This window comes from Budorcas taxicolor, chromosome 14 (genome assembly GCF_023091745.1).
Source record: "Budorcas taxicolor isolate Tak-1 chromosome 14, Takin1.1, whole genome shotgun sequence".
Classification (NCBI taxonomy): Eukaryota; Metazoa; Chordata; class Mammalia; order Artiodactyla; family Bovidae; genus Budorcas; species Budorcas taxicolor.
In genome coordinates this window covers 15,299,144-15,323,458 of record NC_068923.1, presented here as the reverse complement: position 1 = coordinate 15,323,458, position 24,315 = coordinate 15,299,144, and the positions used below count along the sequence as shown (strand labels likewise).

Sequence of the window (24,315 nt, the reverse complement as noted above, 5' to 3'; positions counted from 1 at the left end):
TCTCCTCCTCCTTCTCGCCGTCCTCGGCCTCCTCCTCCCCCTCCCCGCGCCGCCCCGCCCCCGGCTCGGCTCGGCTCGCCCCCCCCTCAGGAAGGGGAAAAAAGGCGAGAGGAGCGGGCCAGGAGAGAGGAGCCGAGCGGCGGCGGCGGCGGCGGCCGGAGAGGGAGCGGCGGTCGCGGCGTTGGCGGCGGCCCCGGCGGAACGAGCGTGGAGCCGGCGAGCCGGGAGCGCAGGCGGCCGCACCGCGTCCTGGCCGGGCCCGGGCCCGCGCGCCCCGCATCGCCCGCAGCCCGGGCATCCGGACCTCCCGGGCGTCCGGGGGGCGCCGGCAGGCGGGGGGAGGGGAGGGGGCCTGCGCGCGCCGGCGAGTGTGCTCCCGGGGGCGTCTCGGCTAGGCCTGGAACGGGCCGGGGGTGGCGGCGGCAGGAGGAGCCCCCGCTCCGGTCGGGCGCCCGGCTCGGCCGCCGGCGACGCGGGGCGCTCCTGGGGATTTGCAACTCGCCCGATCAAGTCTTCGCCAGCGGGGCCGCTGCTGCCGGGGAAGGTAAGGAAGGCTCTGGCGGGGGGCTGGGGACTGGGGGCGCGGCGAGAGGGGGCGCAGCGAGGGTGGGAGGGGGTCGGGGGAGGGGCGGACGCCCGGACTTCCTAACTTCGCCGTTTGGGGCTTCGTAGCTCCGAGGTTGGCGCTCCGAGCTCGGACCCCCCCTCCCGCCCCCGCCCCCTGCCTCCTCCGGCGGCGGCGACGGAATCTGGCAGGTCTCCGCGCGCCCGCACCGGGCGGGTTGAGGAGGGGGCGACCTGGACGTGGGAGAGGTTCCTCGGCGCTGCTCGGCTCCCCCGAGTCCACACACCCGCAGCCTGGCCGGGGTGGCAGGCCAGGCTGAGGAAGACTGCCCTCCCCGTCACATGCACAGAGCCAGGGCCGGCTGGGGAAGGCGTTCCCCTTGTGTCCCTGACCCACACGGGCGCTGGCAGGGGTCTCGGGAGCCCCAGAGGTGCCCCGCAGCCACACACTGACCCAGGTAGGTTCAGGAGAGACACCCCGGTGTGTCCCCTTCCCCTCATCACATCCAGAGCCCCTAAACCCCTGTAGGGGCCCGAGATGTCCTCCCCGCACGCACAGGCTCTCCCTCGCAGCCTCCAGTAGACGCGGCACCGGCGGCGGATACTCCTGGAGGTGCTCTTCCTCCCAGATGGTCAGAGGGCTACCCTAGCACCGTCCGGCCCCCTACACACACACACACACACACACACACACACACACACACACACACACACACACGAACGCCCTGACTCGTTCCATTCTGATCTTTTCCACACGCTCGGACAGGCCGCGCGGATAAGCGGATCCGAACTTTGGGTCATCCCTGCGCCCTCTCCGCGAGAAGCAGCGAGGCCGGGCGCCGGGCACTCCTCGGTCCCCATTCCCAGCGGGCCGAGGCCGCCGGTCTTCGTCGGCCGCCGCGCAGCTGCCTCGAGGAACTAGCCTGGCCCCCGCCCCCTCCCGGGCAGGTTGGTGCTCTGGGCCCGGCCGGCCGCCCTCTCCCGCTAGTCCCCGCGGCCCCCTGGGCAGGGCACAGCGCGCCTCGGGCCTGCTTCGGGAGGGCACGGCAGAGCTGAAAATCGCCGCGAAGCTTGGTGGCCGGGAAGGCTTGTCAGAGGATGCGGCTCCGAGCCCGTGGACCGCTGCCGGGTGCGGCGGCTCCCGCTGGGTCACTTCCCAGGCAGCTCAGAGGGAGCGCCCGTTCCGGCACCCCGGCCCCGGCCCGCTGGGCACCTTACCCTCCCCACTTTTATTTTCGGCTTTCAAGTTTCTTGGAGTGCAGGGAGCCAGGATGGACCCGGACGAGTCCTAACCCACCCCTTCTTCAGCGCCCTTTCCCTCCGCGCGCTCCCGTCACGTCCCTTTCATTCCCCGGGGTCAGGGTCGAGAATTCCTTAGCAGCAACTCCCGAGGAGTTGAAATGTGTGCAGGTGTGTGGGTGGGCAGGGGGCGCGCACCCCCCGCCCCAGGCAGCCAATTGGCAAACGTGTTGGGAAGGGGGCTGGGAAATCTGCGCTCCCAACCCACCCTCGGGACCTAAGGGGACCCCCAGCGCCTTCCCCCACAGACACAAACACACGCCCCCTCCGAGCAGCGGCCGCGCGGGCGGGAAGGGGGCGGACGGGAGGCCGGGGTCTCTTTTCATATCCGGAGGTGGAATACCGTGTATTTGGGGTCTGAGGCGGCGGCCATAGCGTCTCCTAGAGTCTGCAGCCTTCTATTCCTCCGCGACCCCCGCCGCCGCCGAGGCAGGGAGGGAGGTCGAGGGAGAGAGCCTCCCTCGCCCCCGCAGGTGGCCGCGAAACTCTGCGTCCGGACGCCCGGGTGCCGCCAGGTCCGGCTTTGAGGACCCCAGCAAGGTCAAGCAGACGAAGGAGGGGGTGGGGGCTCCCGGGCGCGCCCCCGCCCGCGCAGTGTCAGGGCCGCTCAAGGGGTGGGGGCCGCCCGCCGATCAGTCCGGACAGCCCGCCGCCCGCGCCGGGTCCCCCGAGGCGAACGTTGCGCGTGCCGGGATCCCGGAGCGCCCAGCCCCGCGCGCCCTTCCTCCCGGCTCGCTCGCTCTTGCTCGGCGCTGCTTTCAGACTTGTTGCGCCTGGATCTGGGGGGCGGGGGGCCGGCCTGGGAGTCCCGGAACCCGGGCGGCGGGAGGCCGAGAGCGAGGCCGGCGGGAATGCGCCAGGGCGGCGCGCGGCTCCGCCGGCTCTGCCGGCGGGCGCGGCGCGGAGGCTCGAGCGCGGAGTTTGCCGCCTCCGATCCCGGGGAAGGGAGCTTGTCCCCGCCGCGCTCCTGCGCGGGGGCGGAAAAGGGGATTCGCCGCCCTGGGCATCACGCCGCTCTGCTCGGGACCCAGGGACGGGAGGGGACGCAGCCGAGTTGGGGGGCCTTGCCTCGCCCACAGGCTCCGGCCCCTCTCCGGCCTCGGTGGCCGCGTCCGTGAAATGGGGGCGAGGGGGAGGCTCTGGGGGCTCTTCCGGCCCAGGCCCTCGGCGCTCTCCCGGACATCCGATGCGCTGGGCCCGCAGCGGGCTAGGCCCGCAGCGTCCCGGGCCCGCAGCGTCCCGGCCAGCCGGGTCCGGAGGCAGCTGGGTGCCTGCGGACGCGCGGCCTCGGGGCCGGGCAGGAGGCGGCCTCGGCGGGGCCGGACGAGCGGCAGGGTGCAGGCAACCCCCCTCGGCATCCTCGCCCCCTGGCCGGCCCTCCTGGCCCGGGCCTCCACCTCCGGAGCGGGTCCTGGGGGCGAGTTCGCCCCCCGGGGACGCCTCCAGCTCCGGCCGGGGCGGCGGGCGCCGGGATGCGGCGGCGGCGGCGGCGGAGGGCGGCGCGCTGCCCCGAGCGGCCGAGAGAGGGCGCCCGCACCACCGGCCGCCTGCCCGCCCCTTCCGTCTCGTCCGCGGCCCGGGCGCCCGCCCCATCCCCGCAGCACGGCCGCCCCCGCCTCTCGGCGGGCCCTAGGCTCCCTCGTCAGGGCCCGAGCGCAGTCAGCCGCCTCCCCGCACTCGCCGTGCCCGCGTGCCCGGTGCACGGGCGTGAGGAGCGCGTTTGGGTACCTGTGTGCCACGCGTGCACGTGCGTGTCCGGCCGGCAAACTGGTGGCTTGTGTGGGCAGGCACGCAGACTTCCACACGTGTGTGCGTGCGCAGAGCAGATCTGTGTCAATGCGCGACCGGGATGGCAGAATTGAATCTAACCACGTTTTACCTGCGGCAGGTCCTGTGGTGGTGTGCAAGCGGTGGCCCCCCTCAAACCTAAACCCAGAGAGTTGGTTAGCTTAGTGCATCCCGGCTGACCCACTCTGTCCCACTGTCCTCTGGAACTCTCTGGCCCCCAGCCTGAGTGGCTGCGGCCGTGCTACCGGTCAGAGCAGCGATTTCTCAGTAGACATATGGCCTGGATACCATTGTGTATAGCCTGCACACACGTAGTGAAAATACAGGTGCCCACGTGGACACGTGTGCACTGGGAGTGCAGCTTGGGCAAGGCAGAGGGTGTGCCCTGCCATGTGAAGGCTAGTGGGAATAAGGCAGGAAAGAGACCCTGCTCAGTTCAGTGAATGGGCTCTGGGATGGAAGACAGCAGCCTGCAGGAGGCCAGAGGCAGGGGTCTCCCAGAGCCCTCTATGGGGAATGGCAGCTAAACCAGGAGAAGAGGGGTGGGAGTGGTGAGGATGGTCTCACACCGGAGCAGCCATGCAAAGGCCCTGTGGCAGATGTAAGGCGTAGGCAGCTCGTGTGCAGAAGCTGGAGAGAAAAACAGCAGGACTGGGGCTCCAGAGGGAAGGGGGCAGGAACCCAGAGCGCTGCAGGCCTTGGGCTGCGTCTTGGGAGTGGTGGGGACTATGGCGGGGGAGGGGGGTGGTCCTAGACTGAGGTGGTGACTCGCCCCAGTGGCCGAGGAGATGGTAGGTGCTCCTGGGGGGCAGCCCCTGCCCACAAGCACGCTGGACTCCAGGCTCCTCTTGTCATCCCGACACCACCCAAGACCCCCTTCAGTGTGTACCACAAACAGACCCACAACACAGCATAAAATATGAGTGTACACCGCCCTGGAAGCTGGGCACCGTGGTGGACATTCATGTCTGGGGCTGTGGCATTGCTCTGAGGATACTGGGTAGAGGGTGCTGGGAGAACCCTTCTTCATGCCCTATGTTGTTGGGAAAGCAAGGCCCAAGAGGGGAAGAGCTTCCCGCTGATTCCCAGCCTGGGCCACAGAGGCACGAGGCCTCTTCTGTAGGGCGAGACGCGGCAGCAGACCCGGGACCCTTGGCCGTGGCCGTGGCCACGGCCGCAGAGGAGTTCGGATCCCTCGGTTCGGATTCCTTTCTGCCAGAGCATCCGGAGCCTTCCCTGTACCCAGTGTCCCCCTGGCTCACAGGGTGGCGGGAACTGAGGCTCCTTCCTGCCTGTAACCACCATTCCCTCCGCTCTTTCTTATTAATTCATTTCTACTTGGGCTTCCCAGGGGATGCTAGTGGTAAAGTGCCTGCCTGCCAATGCAGGAGACATAAGCGATGTGGGTTCGATCTCTGGGTCGGGGAGATCCCCTGGAGGAGGGCATGGCAACCCACTCCCAATATTCTTACCTGGAGCATCCCCTGGACAGAGGAGCCTGGAGGGCTACCATCCATGGGGTCGCAAAGAGTTAGACCTTCCTGACGCATGCACCTGGAAGGTGACAAGCAATGGGAGCAGCCCCAAAGGGCTAGAGCGAAGAGGGAATCTCCTCGCCCTAGACCCCAGGTCCTCCTGTTAATGTGTCCCTGTTATCCTTCCAGAATGTTCTGTGCCTTTACAAGCATAAAATGCTTTAGACAATGGAATCCGTCTGCGTGTGGCTGGAGACCCTGGCTCAACCCTTGGCCGTCTCATCCCCAGCCTTCACTCTCACTGTTGCCCCCACGCCTCCTCCCCCTCACCACCCCATCCCCCATAGCACCCCCACCCTCGCCTTTGACTCTCCAGCGGGTCCCTGCCCATGGGGTCTGTGGGCATCCTCCAGGGCTCACTTGGGGGCGGGGGTAGGGACTGGTCCCTGCTGAGTGACCGGGTGACTGCGGGACCAGAGAGGTCTCCAGGGCAGGAGGTTTCCAGGGCCTCAGAGGCTGTGATGGATGGTGAGATGAGGGCCAGGTTGCCCCCGTCCCCCCACGGGGTGGCTGGTTTTGGAGTGCTGACTCTCAGCTGAGACACGGCTGAGGGGTCCCCAAGGTGGAAGGAGAGGCAGAGGACCTGAGGAGCTGGCAAGCAGGGGCCTCAGAGCTCCGTGCGTGGCCCAGGTGGCCTGGCCAAGTCACTGGGGGGCAGGGGGTGATGGTGGGGGGCTGCCCCCTGGAACTGGTGCCCAGGGCCGGCGGAGCCTCCCTGCCGCCTGGCCTGCGGAGTTTGGACAGGCAGTGTAGGCGACACCCTGGGCAGTCAGGGCTGCCGGCCCGCTTGTCCAGGCAGATGCAAGTGAGGTCAGAACGTAGAAAGCGCTGTCCCTGCCCCTAGCCCGAGCCCTGACCCTCCGGGTCCCACCAGTCCCTGTGCACGTGTCCCTCCAGCTTGGCCCAGCCCTGGTTTCGGGGCAGCCTCCTCCCCGGAGCTCGCCCTGGGCCGCAGGTCAGCTTGTGCCCCTCTCTGCCCGCCCAGCCCTAGCTCTTGGGGTGCAGCTGGTGGTGGCGCTGGGCCTGGCCCACACTCTGCCACCCTCCCTCCCCTCAGCCCTCCTGGAGACGGGGGAGAAGGTGCCCGTGGGTGCCAGGAGCCTTGGTACCTCTAAGCACCAAGTGCTCAGGCTCCTCTCGGACGGCCTGTCCTGATGCAGCCGCCGGTGTCATGGGGCAGGTCAGGGGGTGTTGAGAGCCCCGAGACCTGGGCTCCCTGAAGTGTGTCCTGGCTAAGCACCCCTTCCTCTGTTCTCGCCCCTCCCACCACCCCATGCTGTCAGGGACACCCTGACACCCCTGGGACACCCCTGGGACCTCCGCATCGTCGGCCCAGCCACAAGGGCCCTTCCTGACCGCCTCTTCCGATCTTGCCGCCATCCCCACCCCCTCCCATGTGACCTTGGACCGCTGACCTTGGATGAGCCCCTCTTGCTGAGAATTCCGGGAACAGACCCTGGCGTGGGGCGTGGGTGGGGCGTCACCCGTGGCCAGCAGCTGAGCGGGCGAGGACTCTGTCTCCTGCGAGGAGCATGGGCTTCCTCTCGGTACCAAGCAGGGGAACACGGAGAGGAGAGGCAGGGACATAGGTCGCAGCCAGAATACCGGGAGCCTCCCCTCCTCAGGAGAGCTCCCTGCCCCCGAGGGACGCCCAGCTGAAGGGGCTGATGCTCTCACTGTCCCCGCCCGGGACTCTGCAGAGTGTGTCTGTGCAACACAAGAGCACTGTGTGCGCGTATGTGTGTGTGCCCGGGCCGCAGGACGTGGTGGGAGCTCGCAAGGGCGCGTCTGTTCTCGGGAGGCCCCACAGGCTCAGGTAACGCTTTCCAGGGCAGCCACCTTGCCCGTGACCCAAAGGCCCATGACCTAAAGGACCACGCGTGTCTACCCAGCGGGGGGTGGGGGTGGGGGAGAGCTGCTCAGAGCGTGCAGGTGTTAGCACAGGCCTGGAGCACAGAACGCTGGATGTCTTCAAGGCCTGCAAGTGGCTTGGGGTGACAGGCTCTTGGAAAAGAGGCGTGATGAGGGTGCGGGTCTGGATGGGGCAGCCTGGAGCAGAGCCAGCCCAGGACAAGGCTCCTCTCTCCGCCCCCAGCACTGGACCTTCCGGCCGGGCCGCCTCTTTCCTCTGGGGCAGCTCTGCCTGGCTTCCGGCCAGGTTCCCCTGGAGGCTCTGGTGCCCAGGCTGGCGGGCAGGGGAGGGAGCCTCCCCACTGGCAGCCCAGCCCCACCCCGGCACCCCCGCCCCTGGACCTGGAGACCCTTCCTGGTCTGCTTTCCCTCTCTGCTGGGAGGATGACATGGCCGGGCCCCCTTGGGGCAGGCCTGGGATGCTCCACAAGTCGGCCGGGGTGCTCAGGAAGCTGGCTGGCCCTGCATGGGCTGGGAGTGGGGGCAGGTCGTGGTCGTGGGGCGGGGGGCCAGGGTCTCCTAGCAGACCACTCCCGGTTCTGCTAGTAAACGGAGGCCTGTCCCGGCTGCCAGCCCCTCCCCGTGGCCCCACGCCCCTGAGACCGCTCGCAGGCTGTCCGGGGTCTGTGACTGGGGTCACCCAGGGGGACTGCCTGTGCCTCTGGGAAACTAGCTCCCTGACCTGCCACGGCCCAGGAGGGACCTGTGGGGGCCCTGGTCACCCCATGGCGGGAGGGCAGGGTGGTCAGGCGCCCTTAGGTGGCCTCTCTCAGCCCTGCCCACCCGCCAGCCCGAGGGCTGCCATCCGTGCCGTGGCTGCCCACCCGCCCCTCCCCCAGGGCAGCCTTCTCCAGGACACAGGCGGGCACTGTTCAGGGGGCCGGCCGGGACAACAGAGCGCCTTTTGTGGCTGGTGTCTGGGGATGCCATTGGTGGCCTGGGGTGGGTGGGGAGGGGACAGCAGGGCCGGGAGGGGAGCGGGGGGCCCACGGATGGAGGTGCGGCTGGAGAATCCCGGAGCCTGGCAGGGCGGCATCGAGCCCACACCCCTGTGGGCAGGGAACCTGGGGCACCCCGGCTTCTGATGGCAGGCGGGGCTGGACAGTCCACCTGGGCACGGATGCGGGTGGGGCACCCCTCAGCGGGTTGGTGACCCCTCCAGCTGTGACGTGGGGCTGACACTGTTCCTGCCTCGCGGGGGTCCCCTGAGACCCGAGACCTGGCCCTCGCTCATCTCCATGACTCCAGCTCCTCCTCCCTCACCTGACTCTCTGGGGTCCCCCATCCCTCACCCAGAGGCTGCCCCGCAGGCTCCGAGAGGCCATGCAGTAGGCTGCGGGGCAGAGGCTGGCCAAAGTGCTGGGGCCAGGCCCTCAGCAGGCTTCTGTACGCAGGCAGGTTGGGGAGGCAGGGACCTGAGGGGGCTCGGGTGCCTATTGATCACTGGGACCCAGGACGGGCAGTGCGCGCTTGACGCCGCAGTGACCCCAGTCGGGGTATGTGAACCCATGGACCAGACAGAGGCCAGCAACCTCGGGGATACAGCCACCCGTGAGGACTTATGAGAGGAGGGACCGGCGACCACGCTAGAGCCTGGCACTGAGGCCAGGCGCCCCTCCCACCCTCACCTTTGGTCAGTGGGCTTGTGGAGCCTGACCACCAGGGGAGGCCTGGGCTCTGGCTGTGGCTGAGGGCAGGGAGCATGGGCGGCTCAGACAAGCCACTGCACGGTCACCTGCAGGGAGGGGTGTGGATCTGCCCTCCCCAGCCCGGCCCTCCTCTGAGGCCCTCTCCTGGGCTCCCCTGGGCTCCCCCTCCAGGCTGGCCCCTCCCCGGTCACTGACCCGCACATCCCATAGCACACACTGAGCCCTCCTCCTGCCGTCAGCCTCATGCAAGCGTGCTACAGGTGCCCACATGTGCAGACGCCTTGCAGACACATGTGTGCACACAGAACACACACATGCATGCACAGATACGCACACACATCTGTTCCCCAAGTTCAGCGAAGGTCCCCACTGCCCATCGCCTGCTTACTTAAGGTGGGGGTCTGGTCATCTCTGAGGCCCTGTCTGTCCTCTGACCATCCCCCGCCCATCTCCTCCCATCTCTCTGGGCCTGCGCCCCCCACCCCGTCAGAGGAACCCCTTGGTGAAGATCAGGGGCTGCCCCCGCTGATCCCAGGACCCTGCCGGCATCGCCCCTTGGGGACACTACCCCGGGGTGCCAGGCGGGGTCAGGGGCTCCCTCGCAGGCCCCAGCCCCTCTCAGCTGGGATCTCCCAGCCTGGGATGGGTTCGACTGGTTGGCCTCCACCCCGCTATGTGACCTGGGGCCTGACACTAGTGTGCCCCGGCATGAGCGGCCTCAGCCGTTTATCCAAGGCCTTGTTGGAGCTCTTAGGCAGGCAGTGAATAGAGGCGGGGGGGCCCCGCTGTTGGAAAGCACCTGTGGGCCTGTCGGGGGCAGGGTAGAGGGTGGGGTCTGGGCAGGTGCAGGTGAGTGGCCGCTGGCAGGCTCAGGGGCCTTCCATGCTGGCGGCCTGGGCCTCCTGCCCAGCTCTGCCCTGAGTCCAGCCAAAAGAGGCCGGACCAGGCCACTCAAGGGCTTGGGCTCAGAGCTGGGACTGCCTTCTGGCCAGCAGAGCTGTCCTCAAGGCCCAGGGCATGGAGCCCTCGAGTTTTGGAGAACGCCTGGCCCTCTGGTGGCCCCAGCAACCCCCCACTGTGGGAGCCTGTGTGAAAACCCCACGGGGGGGGATCTGCCAGGCCATCTTCTAACCCCAGGAGCCTCTTGAAGGCTCACACCAGAGCCTCAGTCTTGGGGGTACCCTGACTTGCCCCTTACCTGCCCCCATTGGCATCACCTACTTCCCCAGGGTGCAGGCCAGAAGGTGCCCTTCTCCCCCACCTGCTGGGCCCAGGGCCACTCCCTCCTTTGGCCCCAGCACCTGCCCCGCTTCCTTCCTGCCCTCGGGCCGGCTTCTCATGTCGCCATGCTTCTGGGGGGCAGTTCTGAACAGGGGCCTGCCCTGCTTGTTACCCTCACTGCTCCTCTTGCCTGCTGTACAGGGCCCAGGGGTGGCCTCGCTCCCCGCACAGGCTGACCGGAGCCTAATGAGCCAGTCTAGATGAGGGCTGGTGGGCTCCCATGGGCCCCCGGACAGGCAGGGTAGGGCGGTCTGTCTGACCCGGGGCAGTGCCCTGTCTCTCAGGGGGCAGGGGCTTTGTCCCGCAGGCACGGGCCCAGACCCTGGCTCGGGCATCCAGCACCCACAGACTCCCAGGTGGCTCTTCCATGGCCCCCACACGCCCCTCTGCACAGAGATCCTCCAGGTTGCGGAAAGTTGTGTCTGGCAGAGGAGGTCCTCCCATGCGTCCCGCCATGCGGGGCCAGGCTAATGCCCCATACACGCCTGTGAGGCCACAAGGTGGGGGATGCGGCCGTGCCTCGCCAGCTCCTCAACCCCAGCATGCAGGCCGAGCGTCTGCTCCAGGCTGTATCCACTTTCCAGACGAGAGGGCTGGGAGTGGGCTCCCAGAAGCAGGGATGGAGCAGGGGGAAGGTGGGCAGGGCCCAGGCAGGCCCCTCTAGGGGCAGGCTTGCGGCTTTGGGGCGGCCTTGACCCTGGGTCCAGGGGGATGGGACAGGCTGAGTTGGCTGTTGAGTGATGGGGTCGGGGGGCTGTTGGAGGAGGCACCAGACTGTGATGAGGGTCTCCGATGGGCTCTGCCGACATCCACCAGGGACTCTCCCGAGCATCAGAACAGGTCTGTCTCAGGGCTGGGACCCCAGCTGGGGGGCTGGCAGCCGTGTTAGTTCCCAGCCTAGGGCCAGGAGAGGGGGCGCTGCCACTGGGGCAGGGGCTCAGGTGAGGTCTCGAATCCCACGGCCACCCTGCAAGCAGGCTCCCAGCTCTGGGATTGGCCGTAGTACCCTGGCCCCAGCCTCAGTCCCCGAACATGGGCTACGGGGCTCTGCGGTGCTGGTCCCAAGGCTGGCCCAGGATGGCCTGGAGGTGTGGCAGGATTGGGGCTTCCTGGAGGCAGGGACCGAGGGCAATCTGCCCAGTTCTGCCCAGAGGGCCAGCACAAAGAGTTTGCAAGTTCCCTCCCCAGCGTTTGCCACTAAAGAGCCCCCAAGGGTCACCCCTGGTGCTGTGGAGCCCCCTCCCTGCTCCTCTCCCCACTGGGGGCCCCTCCTGCCCCATCTCTGGGTAAATCTGCGGGTCCAGTGCTTCCCTTATGCTGGGAGCGTGAGGCTGCACCCCCACAATACAGATGGGGAAACTGAGGCTGGGGGGTAAGGGGTGTGGCTGCATCCACACAGCCGGGGGAGGCTGCTGACGCCCAGCCACCCTGGCTCGGCTGGCGCAGAGCCCGAGGCTGCCCGTGCCCCGCTCCCTGCCCTGCCTCCACAGCCTGTGGGGAAGGACGGCAGGAGGGGACTGCAGAGTGGTGGCCGACCTTGTGCCGCTGGCCAGCTGGGCCTGGCAGCACTAAGCGGCTGGCGCGTGCGCGGTCAGCAGAGCGGAGGGGCCGCCCCCGGCCAGGGAGCTCAGGGGGCTGCTGCGGCTCTTCCTGTACCCACCCGCCCAGCTGCCGTGGGGGACAACCCCAGCAGGGGCTTCGGGGAGGTGAGGTTTGCAGGCAAAAGCTCTCCAGGGTCCATGTGCAGGCGGGTCAGGAGGGGCGGTGCTGGCCTCTGAGCCCAGGCTCCGCTGAGTCCCCACTGACTTGCGGCATCCCGCCCCCAGCACCCACAGTGAGCGGGTGGTACAAGGCCAGGCCCACTCCTCCACAGGTCAGGGGACCCCAGGGCCAGGAGTTTGGGGGCAGCCTGGAGGTTCAAGTGTGGGTACCCCTGCCCCCTCACTGTGACCCCATCTGAGCCTCGGTTTCCTCATGTGACAGGAAGGGGGACAGAGCCCGCCTGGCTGGGGGGACAGGCAGGGGTCAGCGCAGGCCGAGGCCTGGTCCCCGGGGGCTGCAGGTGACTCCAGGGAAGGGGAGAGGGCGGCTCCCTGGCAGGAACGCAGGTGGGAGGCTGAGTGGTATGTGCCAGGCACAGGGCGGATGGATGTCAGCAAAACCAGAGCGGGGTCTGACCCCACCCTCATCCCCTACAGAGCCAGTCACTCCTGCAGACTTGAGGACTCTGCACCCGCCCAGGCAAGGCTCAGAGAGGCGGGGCTGCAGGAGGCCAGGGAAGACCTCTGTCCTCTGCCCTCCACTCCGCCCTGCTTTCTCCTCTGGCTGGGTTTGCAGATCCTTCCCTGAAAGATGTAGGGGAGAGGTGTGGTCTGAGAGGCCCGGAGGCCCAGTGGCAGGATGACCCCCGTGGTTGTGATGGGGCCAGTGGGCAGGCCCGGAGCCCCCGGAGCCTTGCCAGGCTTCCCAGCCAGATGGGCATAGCCAAGGCCCCTGGGCCGGCGGCCCTGGCCAGGGCTGCCCACCACTTCCTGCCCAGGCTTGCTTGGGGAGGAAGTGACCTGCCCCTGGCTCTATGCCCCTGCAGGTGGACACACAGGCAGGTGGGCAGAACAGGTGACTGAGCGCGGGGCCAGGGCCCGCATTGGAGGCTCGGAGCCCGGGTGGGCACTGCCCTCAGTGTGCCCTCCCCAGGGGCTCAACTCTGCCCTCTGTTCTTTCTCTTCCAGCTGCTGCTTGAGACCATGGGTGGGTGCCAGGCTGCTGGACCGTAGGAGCCGCCACTGCCCCCACAGTGCCCGGAAGCCACCTCTGCCCCCCCGCCCAGAGCCCCGGCCCCCCAGCCCGCCCCAATCCCGCTCACCGCCAGACCCTGGCATGTCCAGGCCTGGCCCGCGCCTGCCTGCCCAGCCCGCGGAACCCCGGCGGCCCCGCGAGCTAGGATGAGGGGCCAGGCCGCCGCCCCGGGTGCCCTCTGGATCCTTGGGCCGCTGCTGCTGCTACTGCTGGGGCGCCAGGCGGGCACGGCCGCGGGCACGGCCGCCGGGCCCGGGGCTGAGCCCTGCACCACGCTGGTGCAGGGCAAGTTCTTCGGCTACTTCTCGGCAGCCGCGGTGTTCCCGGCCAATGCCTCGCGCTGCTCCTGGACCCTGCGCAACCCGGACCCGCGCCGCTACACGCTCTACATGAAGGTGGCCAAGGCGCCCGCCTGCAGCGGCCCCGCCCGCGTCCGCACCTACCAGTTCGACTCCTTCCTGGAGTCCACGCGCACCTACCTGGGGGTGGAGAGCTTCGATGAGGTGCTGCGGCTCTGCGACCCCTCAGCGCCCCTGGCCTTCCTGCAGGCCAGCAAACAGTTTCTGCAGATGCAGCGCCTGCGGCCACCCCAGGACAACACCCTGGGGGCCCGGGACGGGCCCCCCGGGCCCAGCGACGACTTCTCCGTGGAGTACCTAGTGGTGGGCAACCGCAACCCCAGCCGGGCCGCCTGCCAGATGCTGTGCCGCTGGCTGGACGCCTGTCTGGCCGGCAGCCGCAGCTCACACCCCTGCGGCATCATGCAGACCCCCTGCGCCTGCCTGGGTGGGGACACCGGCGACCCTGCCTCCGGCTCCCTGGCCCCCCGTGGGGACGTCTGCCTGAGGGATGGCGTGGCTGGGGGCCCCGAGAACTGCCTCACCAGCCTGACCCAGGACCGGGGCGAGGACGGCGCTCCAGGTAAGTGAGCAGCAAGGCGTCCATGACACAGCGCAGGGGGAGGGGCCGGGGGGGCACTGCCGGTCACCTGGAGGTCAGGGGTCGCTTGACCCAGGGAATACTGTTTGGAATTCTGGGAGAGGTGAGGGTGAGCCCTGTGGGGGTCAGAGGCAGGGCAGTACAGAGGTGAGAGTGGGCGTGTGCTCGGCCGGTCCCACCTTCTTAGCAAGCTTGGGGTCCTTGGTGAGATGGGCACCAGCACAGGGCGGGGCTGGTACCATCAGGGAGGTGGGACGGGGAGCGGAGCTCCCAGGGGCGGGGCAGGAGAGACCCTGCACGTGCACGGAGGGGAGGCCCCCATGGGACCCCACGGTGAGGGTGATGGGAGACAGCTCTTCACCATCTGTGCAGGTGGAGACCAGACAGTGTGCCAGGCACTCGGGAGCCAGGCTGGGCTGGGCGTCCATGCGGGTGGGTCCCCATGGGGCCAGGTGACGTGCCCAGGGCTCTTGGCCTCTGCCAAGCCAGTGAGACTGATGAACTCCTCAGAAAAATGTCTTTCAAGGCATAAGAGCCGCTCCGTGGGGGGGTTTCAAAGGGAACCAGCTCTCCTGGAACATGGTTCTATTCATGGCCCCTGGGCCAGGGAGCCCAGATTAGAAACTTCCATGAAGCGGTGAACATAGCTGGAGAGAAGAGGGAGGGGGTGGGCAGAGCCCCCAGGGGTGGAGGCACGGCGTCCAGGAAGCCGACGGGAAAACCCCGCCTTCCATCAGTTGGGTTGGGGTCCCCAGTGATGGGGTGCGAGGGCTGATCTTCAGGCTGGACCAGGTGGAGGGCGCTGTGACCCAGGCACGGGCAGCCCCACAGCATGGTGGTGGGAGTGGGCCTCAGGGTGGAGGAGGAGGACAGAGCAGAGAGAGGGCAGCGGCTTTGGGAGGCCGGTGGGTGCAAGAGGGCCGGGCGGGGTGGTGGCCTGGCCGCACGCGTCGCTCGACCTCTCCTTAGTGGTCACCTGCCCCCTGGACCTCAGCGTCCTCACCGGCAAGGTGTTGACTGCTTTGAGGGACTGTCCAGTCGCCTCAGGCCTGATGGCCCTGGAGCTTGGCCCACACTGGAGGCCACGGCACAAAAGCTGGCCTCTGCCAGATCCCGGGGCAGTGACCATGCCAGGGAGATAACCCAGTCTAGCTGGAGCCACACAGAGCTTTCGGGACAAGGTCAGGGAGGCGGGGCCGCTGTGATGAGCTGGGAGCTTGCAGGGCTCGATGTGGGTGCTGGAGAGAGCAGGCCCAGGCGTGCAGTTGAGTGCAAAGGTGGCCAGGCCTCCCGGACGGGGTTTGCCTCTTCTCTTGAGAGCTGAAGGGCCGTGGGGGCTTTAAGCAGAGGGGGCACAGGGCTGGGGCTGTCGATGTGGTGTCTGGCTCAAAGCAGAAATCGGGAGGGAGCTGATGCTGGCCTGGCCGGGAGGAAGGGGAAGCGCCTGGGGGATGGGGTGCGCAGCTGATGGACTTGCTGATGCCAAGGATGTGGGCGTGGAGGAAGGAGATTGATCGCTGGCCCATGCCCAGGTTTCTGGCTGGGCGTGAGGACATCAGCTGAGGTGGGGAAGTGGTGGGGAGGAAGATCCGGAGGTCAGAGTGGGACCCGACTGTGAGAGGCCCATAGGCCATCCAGCGGGAATGTCATTTGAGAGGGACCACGGGGCCGAGTTCAAGTTAATCCCAGCCTGCCCTGCACTTGCTGTGTCCCTGGGTCAATCCCCTCAGGCTCCTTGTCTTTAAAATGGAGTAAAACATCTTCTTTCCTTGGTTGTCATGAAGAATGAGAACTGGGGTGAAAGTGTTTCTAAGCAAAAGCAACATCAGTGATGAAATGTCAATATCTATGTTTATTATTAGGTAGGGGATCTGGAGGGCTTGGCAGGCAGAGACAGATTAGAGGAGGAGGAGGGCTGTGTGGGGACTCTGGACTTGAGCAGAGATTCTGAGGACGGAAATGTTTGCTTGTGGTGCTGGAGGGAGGTGGGCAGGTGTGCATGCGTGCACACATGTGTGCACATGCTTGCACTCATACATCTATGTGCATGTGTGTGTAGTGTGTTACATGAGCATATGTCCACAGTGTTCTGTAAGCCTGTGTGTTCAGTGTGTTATGCGAACATGCGTGTGTTCATGCATCCACGTGTACAAGTGTGTGTAGGGGGGACATGTATGTGTGCATTCACACAGGCACTGCCAGTATGTATGTGTGCACACACTTACACATGCATGCGTGAGTATTTGCATGTTTGTGTGGCTGGCGTGTACATGTGTGCATGCTGGTGTACAGTGCATCAGGTATCTGTGTGCATTGTTTGTGCATGTGTGTGTGTGAGCATGTACACGTGTGCACTGGTATGTACTCGAATTCACTGCACATGTGCGTGTGTGTGTGTGTGTGCAGGCTGGCTCTGTGCAAGTCTTGACAAAGCTCAAGTCAAGGCTCCGTGGCAGGGCCAACTGCCTCGTGGAAGACAGTTTGGAGGGCATGCGGGCTGGGGCTGCCACCGGGAATTGAGGAGCTCGACTCTGAGGGGCAGGGCGGCAGGAACAGGAGGCGGTCACCCCCACCGAGGGGCGGCGCAGACCCCGTGCCCGTGCCTGGACTCAGAAGGCCCTGATGCTTCTGAGGCCTTGGGAGTACACGTGGCGTCAGCAGGTTACAGCACGGCCCCTTAACCAGTTCACTCTTCCCAGCCGCCCAGGTGGCTGCCAGCGAGGACCCGCCTCCCGGCCCAGGAGCTCTGCCTGGGGTGCTCCCGGGCCCGGAACTCTCTCCCCACATGGCCCCTCTCTCAGGGGCTGCCCAGATGGCATGTGGCGGCAGCCCCAGGCCCACTGTCTCCTCACTCTCTCTCCCTCTCTTCCCACATGGAATTGCCTGTGAACACCAGAGAATTTCCCGTGTCCTGACTCTGTCCCTGCCAGGATGTCCCCATCGTGGGGCAGGGACTGGAGATGCCCTGCAGTGGCCCAGCCCCTGGCGGCAGCAGGCCCTTGATAAATGCGTGTTGAGTAGGGGGAGGCACAGAGGGTCCAGGCTGTGGGCAGGCTCACAGAGCTTGAAAGGGGAGACCCAGAGCAGAGCAGCTCTTGGCCACCCAGGGCTTCTCCTGCAAGAGCTCAGGTGAGAGGGTCTGGGTGTGTGTGTGTAGGGGCAAGGTGGCCCACGGGCCAGAGAGGTCTAGCAGTCATTCAGAAGACACACAGCTGAGCTGGACCCCATAGCGTGCTGCGGAGCCTGTGCCCCGGAGCCGTGCCCCCCACACCGAGCAGGGGAGTCTGGGTAAGGCGTGTCCTCCGTCCCGGCTCGAGGGGGCCGTGCGATGCCCAGAGTGAGCAGGCGGCCCAGGCCAGCCTGTGGCCCACTTTCAGCCCTGCCCCCGCCCGGCCTGTCCAAACGCCACATGGCCACGCCATGCGTCCGACTGGCAAGCCTTCCTCAGGCCAGAGCACCGCTCCCTGCCCCCGGCCGGCCACCCCTCTGCACAGCCCGCCCGCTCCCGCCCCCTCCAGAGTCTCTCTACATTTTTCTGCCTCTGGTGAGATGGGGCCATTTCTCTCAAGGGTTGCTTTAAATATTCATGTTTTAATTAAAGAATTTTATTGCAGAAGCGACATGTAAGATAATGAAAAAGCGGCATCCTGGGGGCTGGGGGCCAGTGTGTGTGTGTGTCCCTGTGTGTATGTGTGGGTCCCTGTGTGTATGTGTTCCTGTGTGTGTGCGTGTTCTTGTGTGTGCGCATGCGTGTCCCTGTGCATATGTGTGTGTCCCTGTATGTTCATGACCCTGCGTGTGCACATGCGTGCCTCCCCTAAGTGCCTGCATGGGTGGGGTGGGGCTGGGCTGGAGCCTGAGTGTGTGACATCCCCAGTGTGCGTAAGGCGGGGATGCTGGGCCTAGGGGCCGTGACCTACCCCAGGCTGAGTGCCCTGGTGCCTCCAGGCCTGTCCGCTCTCCGCTGGGCGCCCCTGCCCTGACACTCCATGGGCTTTGGAGTAATTCCCACCCTCAGTGCCGCACAGCTACCGTCTCTAGGGGCTGCAGTGTGTGGAGAGAGGCAGGGCTCTGATGGGAGGAGGTACTTTGGGGGAAGGATGTGTCTCTGGAGTTTAGGGGTGACCAAGAATGTGTTAGGGACCCGGGGCGGGGCACAGGAGCAGGAAGGGTCAGGGCTTCCCTGCCAGGATGGTTTTCATCCCAGCCCGGGGAGCTATTCTTTCGCACAAGGGCCAACTTAGAAAACCTGGAAAACAAGGTTTCCAGCTCCAGGCAGACAACCTCCGGGTATTGTAGGTGGACAGAGGAGGACGTGACCTTGTGGAGCCCATAAGAGCACACGGGGGGCCCCCCAGAGGGGGGTTCCCACACCACCCTGCAGATGGGAGGCTGGGAGCTGTGGCCCTGCTGGGGTCTCGCTTCCCCCAAAGCGGGAAGGGCTGTGAGTTGTGTAGCCAAAGCTCCAGGAGGGGAAGAGACCTGCCCAGGTCATCCAGCATCGAACTGCAAAGCCAGGCAGGACCCAGGCCTTTGTCTGGGCTTGTAACAGGCATCCTTCTTAGGACAAGGGGCGCCTGCCGGACTAACCCTGCAGACGGGGTCCTATCACTGACTTGCCAAGCCTCAGTTTCCTTCTGTGAAATGGGGACGGGACAGTACCTGCCTGTAGGGTCCGGCGCCTCTGTCCTGCATGGAGGAACTCTCCTCGTCCTCCTCCTCTGGCAAGTGGCCTGTGGGCAGTGGCCGCGGTTCTCAGCTCCGTCCTGAGATCCCACAGTGCCTCCTGCAGCTGGGCAGCTTGCTGGTCGCTCGGGCCCCGACAGTGGAAGCCTCAGGCCTTGGTGAAGGATGCACCAAGTTTGGACTTATGGAGCCAGAGCGGGGCTGTGGTTTGGGTGGGGGCGGAGCTGCCCATCCCCTGTGGCCTTCATTTGCACATCCATGCAAGGGGCTCAGAGGAATAACCTGCATGCTGCAGGGCAGGCTTTGACTCTGGGGGCTGCAATCCTCCCAGGGGCTGGACTGCACCGTGGTTGCGAAGGGACCCCAGCCTGATGGTCAGGGGTGGGGCGGAAACAGGCGGTGCTGCGTGACCTGCTGGACTGGGGAGACCTCTGCTGGACGAGACAGGAAGTGCAGACTGCCTCCTCCAAAGGGGACCCAGGAGGCGGGGAGGCCCAGCGGGAAGAGGGCCTTCCTGAGTGCCCTGCCCCAGCCCACTGGGGCACAGGGACCCGGGGACCGGGGCGACCACAGCCTCCAGACAGGGGTGCCAGGGTGGGAAGGAGGCCTGGAGACCCCTCGCCGTGTGTCCGCTCTCCTGGGTGGCCAAGGCTGCCTGGCGGCCATTAATTGGCTCTATTCATCCCTTAATGAGATGGAAATGAGGCTTCCAGACAGAGGGGGCATTGAGCCTGGGAAGAATGGCGGCTTCTTTCCGGGCCTGGAGGGGCAGCCCACCCCCCAGCCTTGCCCACTCTTCTGCTGCCCCTTCAAAGCCCACCCACCCCAAGAGCCCCATGGTCACCCAGCAAAGGATAGCCTGAGCTCCTCTGAGCCCAGCTCTGCAGGCCCCCGGAGACCTGCCTGGGGGACTCCCTGGTCGTGGACGCGCTTGCCCGGTGAACATTTGTCAGGTGTCACCCATGTGTGACAACACACAGTAAAAACGATAACAGAGATAGCAGCTGCCATTAACCGAGCGTGCATCAGCGGTCAGGGCTCGGGATGCGACAGGGATCCTGTGTTGAGGATCAGAAGTCAGTCTGTGATGAGGATCAAGGCCGTGTGTGATCAGGATCGGGAATCAACATGTGAGCAGAGTCAGGGCCAGGCCCAGGGGGCAGTCTGTCCTCTGAGCCAGTGGACCCCCTGCCTGGCCTCTCCTGATATGACCCTTCCTCTCCTTTCCCTCCCCCTACCACGTCCCCACCACCTGGGTCACCAAGGTAACCAGCCCTGAAATAGTGGGTGTTTTGGCAGCTGAGGCCTAACCTGAGTCTATCCTGAAAGACTGAGCTCTGCAGCAGTTGCCATGGGAACCAAGTGGCATCCTCCGATTAGCCTGGCTTGGACACCCTCTCTCTCCCACCCACTGCCAGCTTCCACGTCACTCAGGCTTCCACACGGGGGCTGGGCTGGGGCAGCAAGGGGGGACAGGCAGGACGGGCCCGCCGTGTCCCTGCGGCCAGGCCGGCCTGCAACTCCAGCCTCCCCGTTCCTCCATGTCAGTGTGACAGGACAGGGGCTCAGCCGGTGAGACCCCGGCCCCAGGCCAGGGGCTTCGAGTGCTGCTGGCAGCCTGCCTTGTCTGGTGGCTGCAGGGGCAGTGCTTGGAGTCTGCTTGGGGACCTGGTCCCGGCTCCCCTCGCTATCAAATGGGCGTGGCTGTGGGGCTCCTGCCGACCACCGGGCCCCGAGGGAAGGTGCCTGAAGTGGCAGCAGTGAGGCCCCGTGTCTGGGCAGCCTCAGCCTGTCACACCCTCAGAGCCACTCACGGGCAGTGTGCACCAGGGGCTGTCCTGGGCACCCCCCACCCACTCCGCGTGCCCTGGTCTGCTGGCTGCACACCCCGAACCCCTGGGACACAGGCATTTGCAGTTCAAAACCAAGTCATATCTGTGTGGCAGCCTCCATGCTCTGGCTCCTTCCCAGCCCTGGGGACCCTGGAGTCCCCTGCCTGGTGAGGCTCAGGCCTGCTTGCCTCCTCAACTCCAGGGCAGTTTGTCCTGTGGGATGGGGTGGGGGGAGCCTCACCAGCTCCCAACTGTCTGGACCACCCCTCTCTGAGCCTCAGTTTCCTCTGCTTTAAGTGGGTCCACACCTGGTTCCTGGGTGGACTGGGACTCCAGGTTCCTGAGGCATCTGGTGCCAAGCGGGGAGGGGGGACAGGAAGTGGGGAAGACAGGACTCCACTGCCCAGGATGCCTCCTGAGGGCCAGCCTTGCGGGAGCACCGGGCCTTGAAGGGTGAGGGCCCAGGTCCAATAACCTACTCAGCCCATCCTGACTAGGGGAGCCCAAGCATTCTGTCACTAGGGCAGGCTCAGACTTCTCACGTGGACAATGGGGGCAGAGAGGCCCTGGTGGGAGCACAGGGCATCAAGCCCAGGCACAGGAGGGGCTCAGAACCAGGGCCCTTGGCCCCCAGGAACCAGGGTCCCTGCAAAGCTCAGCCCGGCCTCTACTCTGCAGCCCTGGCAAGGTCCTCCGCGGGCCCCTCTGCACTGCGTGTGCGGGAGGGGCACAGCAGGGCCCATGCCCACCCACAGACCACGCAATTAAGGTCAGAGCCAGCCCCTCCTGCTGGTCCCCTGTCGGGGTGCTTTGGCCTGTCCACCTGCCCCACCCACCTGCGTGTCCCAACTGCAGGGCAGCTCTGAGAACAGGAGGCCTGACTTCTGTGTGCCCTTGAGGCTCTGCCTCTCTGGGCTCCAGGGGAGGCGGGACACTTGGGAAGGGGCCCTCTGTGAGGGCAGAGAAGGATCCTCGATGGCTTGGGGGCCTGGAGGGTGAATGAACCTCGCCTTCTGAATGGGGGGGGCGGATCTTGGGCCCCCCTCCCCTGCCTGCCATTCATTTGCTTCTGGCGCCCCCTGCTGGCCAGGTCCCAGCACAGGCACAGGACAGAACTCAGCACCTGGACGCCCAACTTGCTGCGCATCAAAGCAGGTTCTCTGGAGGAATTCCCTGGTGGGCCGGTGGTTAGGACTCGACACTTTCACTGCCTTGGCTCGGGTCAGGTCCCTGGTCTGGGAACTAAGAGCCCACACGCTGGGCAGAGTGCCAAAACACACACACACAAAATGGGATTTTCTAGCATCGACTGAGACCCCACACCTGTGGTCTCCCCATCGTTTCTTGCTGCTTGCCATCACAGGCGGCAGACTTGGTTAGACGTGCCCTCATCTTCAGGTGGAGGGCATGAGGGCAGGGTGGGGTGGACCTGACCATCCCAGGGCAGTGGGTGGGGGGCCCCCCACACGAACCCCGTCTTCCGGCCCCAGCACCCACCCTAGGGATCTGCACAGTCTGCCTCTCCCCCACGTCTCCCCAGAGAAGCCAGGCTCCGAGAGGCCACAAGGGCCCTCCTGCGGGGCCAGGTGTGACTTGCCCTCGGCCAGCCTGGCTCCCCTGCTCCCGCCCCAGGTGGGGCAGTGGCCCAGCTCCAGGCTGACTGCCAGTGCCAGGCCTGGGCAGTGCCATCTCCTTGCCCTGTTCCTGGGGGCTGTGTGCCGGGCACCCAGCCCACGGTAGGCGCTTGGTGACCTGCACATGCCCTTGCTGGGTCTGACTTGACCCTGCTGTTCTGGGAGCAAGGGGCCCTGGAGTTCCTGAGCACAAATGGGGTGGCAGCACCAGAGTCCCTCAGGGCGGGAGCCATCTGGCCTATGGACTGAATGCCCGGATGAAGCAGCCCCTCCCTGAACCCATCAGTGCAGCCCAGCTCTCGCCCAAGATGTTGGCCTCCTGCTCCTCACCCCTCAGTGCCTCCCCAGTACTTGGAGGCTCTTAGCGTCTTCGGTGACGTCCCTGGTGGCTCAGACGGTAAAGCGTCTGTCTACAATGCAGGAGACCCGGGTTCGATCCCTGGGTCGGGATGATCCCCTGGAGAAGGAAATGGCAATCCACTCCAGTACTATTGCCTGGAAAATCCCATGGACAGAGGAGGCTGGTAGGCTACAGTCCATGGAGTTGCAAGGAGTCGGACACGACTGGGCGACTTCACTTCAGTGTCCTCGGTGGCACTGGGGCCGCCAAGGGACTCAGACCTTCAGGGACATGAGGTCATGATGCTTGAGGGGACAGGACTGGGATGAAGATCCGTGAGAGGGCTGAAGGAGGGTGGCCAGAGGGGCCTGGAGGCCAGTCTCTGCTGTGTGTAGGGGAGGGGAGGCCTGGCGGGGCCCAGGGTGTGAGACCTCACTAGGCCACCAGGTGTGGGGCCTCTGGTGTTCCTGAGTGATGGGGTAATGAACACACAGATCATGGGGGCAGGGTGAACAAGTCTAGAGGAAACTAGACTGAGGGCCATGGGGAGGGGATCCGCAGGGGCTGAGGCTCGGTGCCAAGTAGAAGAGCCCCCTCTGCCCCCACCCCCTCACTGGGCCCTGAGAATAAGGCAGCTGTTGGGGTGGGCGGGGTGCCTTTCATTCATTCATTCTTCAGACCTGCCTAGGGCTCCAGCTCTGGATCCAGCCGCTACACTGGGGACCTAAATTCAGAGTCCGTGCAGACCCTGGCCTGGGAGCCTGTAAACAGAGCCAGAAAGCACTCAGACCCCAGAGGGAACTGGGGTCGCACCTCGGCCTCTCCCTGCCCTGCCGGCCGCCTATGCTTCGCACCCCATCGCTAGCCTCATCCAGGCCCACTCTCGCCTCCTGGCTGACCCTCCAGGGCGCTGCGCTGGTTAAGACGCCGAGGCTTCTTCGCAGGGGCCGCTCTACCCCCAGACCCCTGCGAGATCCCTGAGACACTGCCTGAAAGGCATCGCAGCCCTTTGACCCCGGCCCTGACTCTGCCCTCTGGTTCCCACCAGGCGGCTGGAAGTTGTGGTCCCTATGGGGCGAGTGCACGCGGGACTGCGGGGGAGGCCTGCAGACGCGGACGCGCACCTGCCTGCCCGCACCGGGTATCGAGGGCGGCGGCTGCGAAGGGGTGCTGGAGGAGGGCCGCCTGTGCAACCGCAAGGCCTGCAGCCGTGAGTGCGCGGAGGGGTGGGACGGGCAGAGTCGCGGGGTGTGGGGGGGAGAAGGAGGGGCCTGGGCCGGGCCAGGTGGGGAAAAGGGCGGGGGCCTGGGTCTGGCCGGACCAGGGAAGGTGCTGGGGCCAGGCTAGGCGGGCTTGGGCTGTGAGGGGAGGGACCTGGGGGTGGGGCCTAGCCAAGGGCGGGGCCAGGGTAGGCCGGGCTCGGGCTGTGAGGGGTGGGACCAGGGGTGGGGCCTAGCCAAGGGCGGGGCCAACTCCGGGTCCTGGCCGGGTGGCTTCAGAAGTAACAGCCTAGGAGGAGGGGCGGGACCAGGTGTTAGACTGGGTGTGGCTGTCTTAGCACCTGAGGACTGGGAATTCTGGGTGCACGCGGAAGGCTGTCAGTGAGGCTTCTCCCTCCACCCCGATCCCCAGCCCTGACCAGAGCTGCCTGTCCCAGTTGCATCTTGCCTCCAGGATGTATTTCTCTAATAAGGCTCTCTAATGACCTCATGCATATTTTAGCTGCTGCTTCCATAAAGTTAAATCAAGTTATAATGAGACTGTCATTCTTCGGGTTGTTTCTTCCCCGATGAATTTTCCTGGGGAGAGGAGCTCATCTCAGAAGCCTGGGGAGGGCCCTTTGGTGTCTGGGCTGGACCGCGGGGCGCAGGACCGCAGGCGGGATGCTAAGGAGGGGACAGCAGCAGCCATTCACACCTGGTACCCTGCGGGTGATGCTGCGGGCCCCAGGGGAAGAGAGGGAGGGGCGCAGGACAGGGGAGTCTGGACCAGACAGGGCTTGGCACCAGACAAGGGTGCCCTGGTCCCAGGTTTCTCAGCTGCCCAGTGGGACCAAGTGGC

The 24,315-nt window shown here is 66.1% G+C and overlaps 2 protein-coding genes across 2 annotated transcripts in view; one reads left to right on the top strand and one right to left on the bottom strand.

Annotated features, from left to right (window-relative positions):
- Window positions 1–391: 391 nt before the first annotated feature.
- On the bottom strand, window positions 392–10,483 carry LOC128059639 (collagen alpha-1(I) chain-like). Its single transcript, XM_052652043.1, has 7 exons — window positions 10,288–10,483; window positions 8,361–8,430; window positions 2,937–3,591; window positions 2,493–2,830; window positions 2,207–2,384; window positions 1,295–1,708; window positions 392–952 (listed from the first exon to the last, which is right to left on the bottom strand). Exons 1-7 carry the CDS (start codon window positions 10,481–10,483, stop codon window positions 392–394), a joined length of 2,412 nt encoding a protein of 803 aa, XP_052508003.1.
- A 2,486-nt stretch (window positions 10,484–12,969) lies between these two features.
- ADGRB1 (adhesion G protein-coupled receptor B1) overlaps window positions 12,970–24,315 on the top strand; it is a 66,423-nt gene continuing 55,077 nt past the window's right edge. The window contains exons 1-2 of the mRNA XM_052651434.1: window positions 12,970–13,744; window positions 23,303–23,464. Of these exons, the coding sequence (XP_052507394.1) occupies window positions 12,970–13,744; window positions 23,303–23,464 (937 nt within the window). The remainder of the gene's footprint in view (window positions 13,745–23,302; window positions 23,465–24,315) is intronic.

Bases quoted from the DNA above. Each gene is read 5' to 3' on its own strand.
- LOC128059639 (XM_052652043.1), bottom strand. From the start codon at position 10,483: ATGGCGGGACGCATGGGAGGACCTCCTCTGCCAGACACAACTTTCCGC. The intron at 3,592-8,360 runs GTGAGGGAGGAG...CGTGGCACACAG, and splicing joins GGGGGACCCCAGAGAGTCAG to GTACCCAAACGCGCTCCTCA. The intron at 2,831-2,936 runs GCGAGGCAAGGC...GCCCCCGCGCAG, and splicing joins AGAGGGGCCGGAGCCTGTGG to GAGCGCGGCGGGGACAAGCT.